The sequence below is a fragment of the Salarias fasciatus genome, chromosome 23 (genome assembly GCF_902148845.1).
Source record: "Salarias fasciatus chromosome 23, fSalaFa1.1, whole genome shotgun sequence".
Taxonomy (NCBI): Eukaryota; Metazoa; Chordata; class Actinopteri; order Blenniiformes; family Blenniidae; genus Salarias; species Salarias fasciatus.
Genome location: NC_043766.1, coordinates 25,120,380 through 25,133,499, shown reverse-complemented (window position 1 = coordinate 25,133,499; position 13,120 = coordinate 25,120,380). Strand labels below are relative to the sequence as shown.

Genomic DNA, 13,120 nt, shown 5'->3' with positions numbered 1-13,120 from the left:
CCCCTCCCACCCCCCCCAACAACCCTCGACTCTGGCCTACTTGTGGTGGGGGGATTCATATGCTAATGAGGAGGAGTGAAAGAAGGTCATGGGCTTAGCAGACACACACAGGCATAAATACACATGCTAACCATTGCTCAAAAGCTAAACCGATCAGAAAGCACCATGGGAAACTGGGGATCTGACCAGCTGAATGACTGAAAAGCTAAAGTAAGACTGAGGGACCGAACACCTCGAGACTGTCTATTGAGGAATTCATGAAAGCTTCTCTGTCTGCACGTTGTCCAGCCTTGAGATGCCAAGCTGTTTTGTTACCCAACAGCCCCCCTTCTATGCCATCCCCCTGAAAACAGCCTGGTATGTGGGCATTCTCCTCATACCACAGTCATTCAAAGAAGCTCTCAGCACAAAATAAAACGCACTCCAGCGTTAAACCCACCGCACATCTGCACACAGTGGTGTGAAGAAATATGACCTCTTTTCTACTGACAGAATAAAGAGCAAGTGACCTTCATGATTTGAGCTGACCCACGGAGAGAGGAAGAGAGAGGTGGAGGAGTGTCCAAGGAGGAAGGAATAAAGACAGAAAGGGGAGAAAGAGAAAGGAGTGGGCAGGACTGATGGCAAGGACCCGCCGTGCATCACTGAATTAAAAAACTACTATTTTACAAGCAATGTCATAAGGTCAGTGACATTTGGTGACATTAGAGATCCTCAAATTCTCACTAAACAAGAAAGCGCATGCAAAGATCCCCGCTTCATTTCCACTCCTGACACAGCGGAAACAGTTATTTCCCCCCTTTTGTTGTTGCATTTTGCTTTGCCAGAAAAGTTGTGCATTCAGTGCTTTTGGGAGCCAATGAGCCTTATGAGCTATCAGGTCAGTGAGCTGCTTTTAAATAGCTCGAACAGGCGTCTGGGAATAACTGAGGCTTAAAAATTCCCTCAATGGTTGGAGAGAGATCAAGAGAGGTAGAGCTTTAGGTATGAAGAATGTAGTAAAAGTCGAAAAAAAAAAAAATCTTTCCAAAGTGGGTGGCTTGGGCGAGTTTGGGAAAAGTTCTATTTGTCTTATCAGATCCTGTCATGCATTTCACTCTTTCAGTCTATGAGGAGAACCACGACAGACCACTAAAGACTACTTACCACAGGTCAGATGCAGAATGAGCAAGACAGAAAGAAACAGAGAGGGAAACATTTCTTTGGCTGGTTGGATCAGTGTTTATGTGCAGAGGTCATGGCAGGGTTTCTCGCTCTCTCTCTTTCTCTGTGTGTATGTGTGTGTGTGTATGGGGGGGGAGTCTGGGTGTTGCACTAATTTTCCATCTGTAAATCCACTCACATGTTAATGCTCTGCTAGCTTCTAGAAATCAGAGTAAAAAAATATGTTCACGTGTGGTTATCTACAGTGTAAAATCTACAGTGTGTGTGTGTGTGTGTGTGTGTGTGTGTGTGTGTGTGTGTGTGTGTGTGTGTGTGTGTGTGTGTGCGTGCGTGCATTGGTTTGAGCACTTTAAGTGTGACTTGCCATGTGAGCGTGCAAGTGTGTTTGTAGGCATGCGTTTGTTTGTGTCAAAGAGATTATCCAGCAGGCGCCCGTTTGATTGGCTTTGGAGTTAAATTTGGTACTGTGAGTGAGTAGCTCTGTTAGCAGGACTGACATGGCCAAGTTTTTCCAAACATCCTTTTTTTTTTTTTAACCTCTTCTATAAACATGAAGAAAATAATTTTTTTATCATTATTATCTCACAACATGGTTAGAGCTGAGGTTTTTCACTTGGATATAACTAAACAGAGTTCATTACTATCCAATCTGAAGTGTTTAGGTCCTGCTGGGTGAGGATCAGTAGTAATCTATTATTTTCTCTCACCTTAAGACCGAATGTACTCGCCAGATCAGGAAACAATAGCTATTCTTATGCCAGCTAAAGCTCTGCGTCACTGAAAAGGTTAATTCCCCTTGACATGGCACCGATTTCCCTGTGGAACAACATCTGAATGTCTGCAAAGACTATAGTGGCAAGCTTCCCAATCTCCGACTCTCATGACTTTCTCACCCTTCTGGGCTCTCTATTGACATTTTAATGGGCTTTCAAGGCTTTCAAGAGGAGAATTAGAATGATATTGCGATTATAAAGTGCAAGCCCGAGGATCAGCACCGTGCGTGAGAGGTGAATGGGAGGCGGAGCAGAGGAAGAGGAAGAGGCATTGTGGTCTACTCTAATGGAGGATTTCCTTCTCCTGTCTCTCAAATGGACCATGTGACTCGTCCTGGGTAGGAGTGGGAGAGAGGACAATTCAGAGGAAAGTTAAAGTGGGCGGAGGCTAGCGTGGGCCTTGAGTCTGTGGATGGACAAGTCAATCAGTCAGATGCTGTCTTCACTATTTCTAGGAAATTCCTCACTGTTCTTTAAAGAACAAAAAAACTCATAAAATTGCTTTCAGCTCAGAGGACTTTAACTTGGTGTGACCCAAGCATTTAACATCTAATTTGATATCACATTTCGCCCAATGTAAACATATCTGTGACTTTAGTCTTTACAATATTAATAACATTTGAACATGTATTTTCTGTAATCTGAGAACTTCTTTGGAAAACAAATACTTCATATAAGTAATCACTGCATATTGTAATGTCGAAGTTGTTGAATATTTCCCTGTATATTTCAGATGGCTAAATAAAGAAGTAAACAATGTGAACATATCACCTTGAGTTATGTATGTATAACTCATTGCATAACAACGGATCTCAAAGAGCTAATGTTTCTCATTACAAACCCTGAAGCAACTCAACAAATGCATGTGTGTTGCTATATGAGGGAGCCGTGGTTATTAGTGACAGATCCATTACATTTGCTTGTCTTTCTTTTAATCTCTGGAGGGAAACTCTTGACACATTTCTGTCATTGAACGTTGGACATGTATCCTGCAACAAAACCTGTGTTGCTAAAAGAAAACTGTAATTTGGTCCATATTGAAAAAAGAAAAAGAGCCAAGGGTGGATATGATGTTGTTGTCATGTGATATGTGTGTGACTTTGTGAGCATGTGAATGAAGGCAACACTTTCATTCAAGACAACTGCCTATTCCATTAATTCGGATATATGCTCTTATCTAGCTGCATCATAAAAGAATGACTGCACATGCTAATGTGCAATCTGAATGTGTGTGAGTATGATTGTGAAAGAAAGATTAGGTCTGTGTGTGTAAATACTAGAAGAGCATTGGAGGTGAACAAAGGATCAGACAGAATAAGTGGCTTAATGTCACAACAGCATGTTGACGGACATGAACCTGTCAAAACACAGGTGAGGAAAGTCGTGACCCACAACACAACAAATTAACAACGGTGCAGTCGGGATTATGACAATGTGTGAATTTACGGATCTAAAAATCTAAGACTAGGTCAAAACGTCTTTGCTACAAAAGTAAAAAAAAGAAAAGAAAAAGAAAACAGGAGGTGGTAAAAAACTGCCCACTAATCAATGTAACATTTATAACTTCAATAAAATGTTATCCTCAGTCTTATTATAAAATGTAACATTTGGAAAACATGCATGCACGGACACACACACACACACACACACACACACACACACACACACACACACACACACACACACACACACACACGTGCGTGTTATCTGTATCTGTGCTGTGACCTCTGTAGCTTTAAATACAGGCTGCCAAGCAGATGCCAGGGATGATAAAAAGATTGTCACACATCCAACAATATACAGTGCTGTATAGAAATCTTTAGGTGACTAAAGCTGGGAGTGTGAGATGTGGTCTCAGACACATTTGGGAACTGAGTGCACGGACAAATCTGAGGTCTGCAGTGCACCCTAAAGATCTGAGGGTCGAAGGTCAGGGATGTGACATAAGAACAGTATTGTACTGTAGAACACAAAGCAGAGGACAAACATTAGTGTAACTCTATTAGGTCTGTGTGTGTGTGTGTGTGTGTGTGTGTGTGTGTGTGTGTGTGTGTTAGAGTGGATTACTGTGGTTCCACTGGCAACTTCAGCAAAGCCTTACTCAAACAATTTTAAGTTGTTGACCACAAAGGGCTTTAAAAATGTTTTCACAATCCAAATAAACAAACTTACTGCCACAAAAACCACCCAGGCCTCAGCCATATTCATAATTACTGTTTGGGAAACATACATTACATTTATAAGCATGCGCACATCACATGTGCACATATACAGATGTTCAATTCATTGTTTCCACAGGCTGCTGATGATGTCTCACACATGTAAAAAGCTCTCTCTCACACACACACACACACACACACACACACACACACACACACACACACACGCACGCACAGATACACAGGAGTGGCTGAGGTCAGCAGAGTGGTGTACAGAGTGAATCCCTGTCCTTTCTCCCACCCCCTGTGTGAATGCTGCAGTGACCGGGGGGCCACTGGCTGAAGCATGTGCTTACTCAGAGAGATTTTATTCACAGGAATAAATGCCTTTTACACACAGGCATCGGCTGGGACACTCGCTCGAGGACTTTTATGAGCAGGCACCTGCATGGGCAGCCTCTGCTGCAGCAGCTGCTTCATGTTCGATGAGGTGTTGGATTCAGACAGAGTTTTGTGAGAAATCAACACAGGTCCACATTAGTAAGAAGACGAGGGCACGAGGATATTTATAATGTGTTTTTATAGGATCAGTTACAACTCACTGAAACATCTCTGAATCTGTGCTGCATTTCCAGTGGAAGAGACGGATGAACACACAGCTGCTCCAGTGAAGGGAAACTTGAGCAGTGCCCAGGGGCCAGATCGCTCTAATGGCCTGGATGGTTAGATGGCTGGCTGACTAGCTGGCTGACTGGGCGTTTCTCTGTTATTGCCATAATGGCATTATTACCCCCCAGGACAAAAGCTTGGCTTAAGAGAGGAGGGCGGCGGACTCTTTGAAACTTGATGCCTCAGTCTGGATCACCCTCTTCTCAACTTCGCCCTCCTGTCTCTCCTTCCTCTCATTCACTCCTGCTCACCTCTGCAGAAATCACAAAGTCTGTTTATTTGAAGACAATGAGTGTGAAACTACGACTACAGTGTGAATGTCTTTCAGAGTGGGTTTATGGTGTTACAGTGAGCCACTTCAGCTGGGACTTCTCTCTGTATGTAAACAGGATAGGGCTCAGTGGCTGCAACTCGGATAAGGCCTGCACCAATAAAGATGCTGAGCTGATTACTACACAGAGCTGAGCAGATAACATCCCAGTACCGCAACAATACAGCTAGAAGGAGCAACTGCCATAAACCAATGATAGATAATCAAACGACCTTGAGGACCTGCTGAGCATTGGTCTTACACCCTGTCATCCTCACGCTCTCATTGGTTCTTTCGCCCTCCCTCCATTTCATCCTCCTTCTGTCCGCCACTAGCTCACTGGTCCTCGTTATCGAAACAAAGGGGGCTGAGATGCATCAAAAGGGGTATTGTTCTCTGGTGAAACAGTGAAATCTCCCTGACCCCCAACCCCCCATGCCATGGATGCACACAGCATGTGCACACAAAAATACAGAGGATTGTCGTGGGTGATGCAGCAAGAGAAAGTGACAGACAGAGGGGCCTGTGTAACAACAGGGTGGAGGCCCAAGCAAGGACAGCATGGTGTAACAGAGAGATGTAATGAGCCTCACAGCTTCAGATCATCTGCTGCCCCTTCTCCCATTCGCATTAAATGGATGCTCAGGTTGTTGTTGACCCGAAACAGCTACGTAGTGTTGCAAAGAGATAAAGTGCAGATAAAGTACATGTTATTGTGCGATTGTTTTCAAAGTGTAATAGGCTGTTAAAACATTTATGCAAAAGCTTCAGCCTGCATGTGGAATTCCATAAATTATCCATTTACATTACCCACTGAAAATCCTAACACAAGTTTAAACACATGGAAGAGTGCTGCCACACGTTTATGGTTGAGCCTTGGGCAGTCATCAAAAAGGATCTAAGTAAGGAGTTTGAAGGTGTTTATATGAGAGAGATATAATCATAGGTGACAGTGTGGACGGAGGGGAAACAGAGGCTGTGCTACATTACTGTGTCTGAAAGTTTAATCTATAAGTTGTCATCTTTGTTCTATTATGCAGTTTAATTGTTTGCCAGGAAAGAGACATGGGAAAACAAAGAGTTAAAGGAGATGGATGTGTCTGGTTTGTATACCGGCATTGAGAGTTACAGGCGCATCAGTCACCCTGATGTGTTCAACTTGCCCACAGGGGCCACATGGGACACACACACACACACACACACACACACACACACACACACACACACACACACAAATCATGCCGCAGATGTCTCGCACATGGTACCCACGCATACACAAGTATACACAAACTCTTTCGCCCTGCGGCCCATTCAGTCCCTTTAATGACAGCTCTGGGTGCACTGCCTCTCTCATGAACTCCTAAGGACACACATGCACACGCTGACACCCACACACCTCTAATCGCAGCTCTGTACACACAGAAAACCCCAGGGGTTTGTCATTTAACTCTTTCACCAGCAGAAACCAGCCATATGTTACAATAGGAAGCTGAAAATGCTACAAATGCACTGGCTAACGATACCACACCTGCTCTTATTCACACTTAATATAACCTACATTCTTAGAGAAATACTATCCCGATCGCCTCTGTTTCCATGAATGTCTGCTGATCTTTATCATATTGCATAATACCGTAATGCTTTTCTGGCCAGAGGACACACATTACCTTCTTAAAGCCCGGACCTCACCTTATTCTGCAGCCACTACCTAAACACACACCATCCTCCACTGGCCTGTCCCTAAAGGAGCCGATAACACAAAGATAGACATGCAGTGACGTAATCTCGCTGAAAATACCACACGCATATTGACTGCAATCAGAGCTGAGTCTTGACATTGATGTTATGTGTTCTTCTTTGTATGTTCACTCAATGCTTGCACCGACCCTTCAGCTATAAGTGAGCACAACAAATGTCACAAACACGGCACTACCGGCATTTGTCCGATGTGAGTCCATTTTCAGTCTGACCTCTGACCTTTTCATTCACACAAAAGAAGGGACCATCAGCACTGGGACTCAAACCCCCAGAAAAAAAAACAAAGAACTGTGGAAACTGTCTAAAAGATAAACACACGATCTAGAAATTATGAGGGGCAGTTTCAAGTGGAAACTGATTGACTGTGTTAACTGTTATAACAGACCTATTATTTAGGTTTGCAATGCCACATTTAATGGATATGAAATTACTCTAATGGGCTTTCTCTAACTCTGTGTCTGCTGTAAATTCAAGTAAACTTCATTTTGGCTTCTGCACAGGCCATATTTGCCCTCAGATTAAGGTCATCAACTTTGGATGAGAGCCTGTGTTTGACTTCGAGCGCGAGGACCTCCCACTTGGCTTGTTATTACAGTTTTCTAGTAGACACCCTTGGATAAAACTACTTATCTCTTGTTGTCAGAAAGAGGAGTCTCCAACTGTATAATTAAAGGTGATTTCCTCTCAAGATTTGGCTAAAACAAAGTTTAACTTTCAATATATACTTGCATCTAAACTATATTTTGTTTTTTGTTTTTTTTACTTTTTGTTTTTTTTATTTCCCTGGAGCATTTGTCAACAAGTGTCCCTCAGCAATTACAAATGATAGGCAGAAGTAGAGGGGTATCCAAGAGTAGGGACGAGGGATGGACAGCACGGCAAAAAAGAAGAAAAAAAAGAAAAAAAATACAGGATTTCATTTCACAACCACACCTACCTCCGACCGACACTACCTTTCCGTTTCCCACCCTTTCCTGAGCTCCACTACTACGAGACACACACACACACACACACACACACACACACACACACACACACACACACTGCCCCCTGGTTCACTCACTTCTAAAATTGCACCAGATGTCCCATCAAGAAGTCTTTGGCACTGCAACAGATGAAGAATTTCAGAAATTCTGGAAAATATTTGTAGAGCGGCTCAGTATTGAAGTGGCTGAGGCCTGGAGAGGTAGAGGTTAAACCTCCACTGCTTTAATGAGCGGCTGTGTGACTGACTGCTGTAATGCTATAGCGGCTAATGGAAAGGCAAGAGCTGGATACAGACATGTACCAGTCATGCTCCCCGGGTTCGTTATGAAGTTTATTCTCTGGGGCCAAGAGGTTACATGCCACTCGACTGCTATTAACAATCTCATTGCCTGCCGCTCTTGGAAATCACGTCATTGAACACCTGACTGCATCACAGATCAGAGAAAATAGCAGGAATTTTGAGCCTCTGATAGAAAACACTTGCTAGTTAGTGTAGTGAGAAAAATTATGTCCCTCATAAATAAAGTAGTTTAAATACAGACAGTTAAACAAAACTTCAATACAACTTCAATTCCATTCATAGTTAATAAAGCAGCTCTTAGATTAGCTATGATCATATTTTGTATTTCTACATATACATTTCAAAGTCGCTATGTATATCCCTGTTTGCTTTGTGTAAAACTTTATCAGGGTTTAGGGGAAACTACTTTTAGAAGCATGGTGCCCTGAGAGCTGGAATGGGAGTCTGTTTCGTAAGTATTTTCACAATAAACATTGTTTCAAACTACATGATAGCTACCTAGAAGACAGTTTCGAGAACAAAACTCTACAGTATGTGGTTGAGTTTGTGTATTTATAGTGACTATAAAGTGTTTGTGAGTGTGTATACATCCTCTCTTTAGTGTTGCTAAGTCAGCTAAGTAAGTGGAATGGAAGCCAAAGTGAAATTAGTAGATTGTGCTCAGCTGCCAGAAGGGCTTACTGTAACTCTGGCCTCAGCAGTTCAGTATAAACTGCCATTTTTATTCTGAGCCTCTTGTTTAAGCAATATAGAGTCAGATTTTTAAATTTCTTTGGATAAGATTTTCTCTTCAGATGTGTGTGCGATTATAGATGGCCTCAGATGGCTTTTCTACAGACTCATTTGCAGCGCCTGCGGGTGCCTGACATCCTAAAGAGAAATGTCACTGCTCAGAGATCGTATGTCAGACCAGCTGGTAGATAGGAACTAATTAAACATAATGAGATATGTACGCATTAATGAGCTATAAGTTGTAGCCATCTTCTTTGATATGCACACAAAACAATGAGCATGCTTGTGTGCCCCTGCACACACCCGCATTCCTCATTCAGGGCACCCTGATAACCCCCCTTTCTCCTGGACTCTTCACTCTCTCTCTCTGCTCTCTAAAACCCCCATGACTGCCCCCTCACACCCCCTCGAGCCTTTCAAAAAACCCACTAAAGTGGGCCAACCAATCATTACAAAGCAGCCAGATTGTATTTAGCATGACAAAGGAGAATATGTCTGCCCATTTGCGACTGTTTGTTTACATGCATTGTATATGTTTAAAGGTTTCAGTGTGTGTGTGTGCGTGCGTGCATGTGTGTGTGTGTGTGTGTGTGTGTGTGTGTGTGTGTGTGTGTGTGTGTGTGTGTGTGTGTGTGTGTGTGTGTGTGTGTGTGTGTGTGTGTGTGCGAAAGAGAGCCCTTGCATGGCAACAAAGATCCGACTGCTTTAACCAGGACAGGAAGTTGGTTTGTGCAGGAAATTCACTCCACATGCGATCAAAGCTCATCTACATTTATATGAGTGCAGATGAAACAGTGTATCTCTGTCTGAGGTTCTTTAATCGGCAAAGCAATATAAACCTGGCTGGAAAACTTTATGCCTGTCAGGCAGATCTGCTGCCACTTCACAGCACTTATGAGAGCGTGTAGTTAAACTGCACCGGTTGTAACATCCTGGAGGACAAAATCCTTCTCCTTGGTTGTGATGTCACATATTTTGCTTTTGAAGCTTCAGTTTTTTGGGAGTTTTTTTTTGTGTGGAGCGGATGGTGTGGCTCCCACCTGCTCCTCGAAAGCCTGGTCAGCCACGGGTCCCGCTTCTCAATCTCCCTCACTCAGATTCAAGAGGCATTCCCCTGCCACAACACATGCTTAAGCAATTATTCCACGCATTCCCCTGGACAGAGAGGGAGAAAGAGGGCTCAAAAGTAATTTGACGTGGAGTGATCAGGGGCAGCTGGCCAGGGATTTGCAGGGTTCTGGGAGAGAATGTGTAGAAGTTAAGCACAACTCTCATAATCCGTCTCTAGAAAAGAGCGAGGAGACACAAGGGGGGTTGGAAATGGAATGGGGAGTACAAAGGCGGGGAGATCGGTGGAGCACGAAACTCAAAAGGCCCGGGCTACAGTGACAACAGCCAGAAACAGACCAGCTATCAAACACGCACACACACAGACACAGACACACTGAATGAATCAGGATGGGATGCTCACAGAATATTAAATTAGGATGAACACAGTCTCCACATCCCCAAAGAAGTCTTGTCTAAAGAGGAGCGCAAGCACAGACTACCAGCATTGCCCCTGATTTGAAAGCAATTTAAGTCTGAAATGAAATTGCGTTTATTGCACTTTGATTTTGTTAACAGTCAGTTTTCGTTATGTGAGTACAGCTCTAGCAGGAGAATCACCTCTGGAGGTTCAGGTGTGGATGTACCAAGTTTTGGGGGGCACAGGTGGGGAGTAGAGTGTCTGGCTATTTTGGGGGCCGTGAAAGGGCAGGTTGCAACACTTCAAAACATTTATGCCCCAGGTATGCTGGCAGGCAGCAGAGGCATCCACTGATGGACCCACGGATGCTCTGTGGATCATTAAGGGATGACAACAAATTGTTTGCTGTTGTCTCAGCTGGCAAAACTACACACCTGTTAGTCACATTCAAACCTGTCAGATTTACAAATGAATTTGTTTGCAAACTACTTTACAATACATGCAAACATGGCTCTGTGTGTGTGTGTGTGTGTGTGTGTGTGTGTGTGTGTGTGTGTGTGTGTGTGTGTGTGTGTGTGTGTGTGTGTGTGTTGATCCGCCGTGGTCTGCTGTTGTGTTTATCGGTGTGAAAGCTGCAGTGTTTTGTAGTGTAATGTTTTGTTCCGCGCTTCCCCTGGCATGTTGGAAGTGGGAGATAGCACTAACTTATCTTGCGATTGGAGATAGTGGGCATCATTTCTACAACGATAAAACTTTTATTGCACACTATTAGAAAGCGCAGCCGGCACAGTTTCATTCATCTTTTTTTCAGATTTTAGATGTAAAAACAGGATGCAAAGTGTATGGACGGTCCATGTTGCATGTAGTCTGCATCAGCTGACAAAGGATACACAGCGAACTTAGAAATCCATCAGAAAGGACTGAACAACAGTAGAAAACCTATCTGCAAACTTACCAAGAAGAAGGCAGATGATGTCGAGCGCTATTAGCAGCTTCTTCTTACTGTTGTCAACACCATTGTTGTTATTTAACGTAGAGGTTCCTCCGTTCCTTGTCTCTTGAGCCATCGCTTTCTCATACATATACTTTTGCATTGAAGAAGTCCCCGTTTACGCAGAAAATCCCACACCACGCGTTCGGTGAAGTTACTCTGTCAGGCTCTCAAGTCCTTAAAAGAAATGTCAAACGACTCAACGGGAAAACAAACTTCCCGGCGTGGATGCCGCGCAGAGTTTCTGCTCTGTGGATGGCTGCTTGTCTCTTCAGGTAAAACAAATAACAAAAAAACAAAACGAAAAAAAAACCCCCAAAACGTAACAACACGAAAAAAGTTACTCTTACATTCAGTGAACGGACTCGCGCCACAGACTCGTGGAAGAAAAGTTGCGCTTGAAATGAATGGAAAGCCCGCTCCCCTTTATCGGTCTTGGTTCTAGAGTGAGTGGAGTTGCTCTGCGCATCGAGGGCCGCCTCTTGTTATTTCAATCCCGCTTCTCCTCCTCCTCCTCCCCCCTGCCTCTTCAAGTTCCCCCTTCGCAGCTTCAAGGCTCAGCCCTCTTCCCTCTACTCGCCGTGGGTAATCGCCTCCATCCCTGCATGCATGGAAAACTAGGGGAGGCGAGTCGCGTGAAGGAAGCAGCGCTCCTAGCGCGTGCGCGCGGCATTGCAGGCGCACTACAGTGGCGGCTTCGAGCGCTTCCGGGCGGTCACACATGAACTCAAGAGCGGCTTTCTTTGTGGAGGTCTGATGCAAAATAACAGCAAAATATTTATTCACTTTTAAATTAGATAATAAGTGGTCTGAAATTAAAAAAAAAAACAAATTAAAATAACATTATAGTAAATTCATTGAACCTTCCCTTTTCATTAATTATCAGTGATTAATTAACAGAAAAAAACATATTCGCATTTGAAGACACATTCTCTCCTTATCGCGAAAAGCCTGGGGTTCGAGTTCGGGTTGGGTGGGGGCCTTTTCAGTAGTGTCCGTATTGAGTTGAAGGGTTGCATGGATTTTTGTCCTGATTACCCGGTTTCTTTAAACCGTACAAAAACATGTTTTGAATGGTAAATGATCGCCCTTATTGGACCTTTTTAAGGAAACAAAACAAACGGGGGAAAAACCATCCTCAATCGCGCCTTTAACAACTCAGGGGAGCAATGAACTGGAGCCTACCGTAACTGTCTATTGGGCAAGGCACCGTCAGGGTATCCGCGCATCAACACTATGGCTGAAACTTTGTATCCACAACAAAGCTCGTGTATCATTTGACTGCAGAATGAACGTGCATGTTTAATGGTGGAAATGGTGCTTGTATGGAATAGCACGCGCGTGCATTTGGTATCACAATCAGGATCAGAATCTATTATTCTTAGAAGTGAATGGGAGGCCAATTGATTTTTTTTTCAAATTCATAAGATTACATATTTATGTTATCAACAGATGCAAAGGAGTTTAAATGTAGATGTATTTTAATTAAGCATATACTGCCATCTAGTGGCAACATTGCAGTACTCCTCACCAACTCTGCAAGTCTATGAAACCACAACTTAAAAATTGCTGAGGGAGTCCAATCTATAATCGGTCCTCTTTTCTTCACATCTTCAACTCAGAGGCAAATTTAATACAATTACGTGACCTTTCCCTGTTGTATGTGTCCCCTAGCCGACCACCCTTTTCAATCCAGTTGCTTTCCTCTATTTACTATCGCCAATCCCAAACTCTGGGCCAAGTTGCTTCTGCCTATAATCGAGATTACCTAGGCATTTTCTTTATGTTAAAATCGCAATGTCTGTTGT

The 13,120-nt window shown here is 43.4% G+C and overlaps 1 protein-coding gene across 2 annotated transcripts in view; it reads right to left on the bottom strand.

The window, feature by feature from the left end:
• plpp3 (phospholipid phosphatase 3) overlaps positions 1-11,803 on the bottom strand; it is a 29,004-nt gene extending 17,201 nt beyond the window's left edge. For both annotated transcript variants that reach the window (XM_030083015.1, XM_030083014.1), the window contains exon 1: positions 11,277-11,803. In XM_030083015.1, the coding sequence (XP_029938875.1) occupies positions 11,277-11,415 (139 nt within the window). In that variant the 5' untranslated portion in view covers positions 11,416-11,803. The remainder of the gene's footprint in view (positions 1-11,276) is intronic.
• Between the last annotated feature and the right edge of the window lie 1,317 nt (positions 11,804-13,120).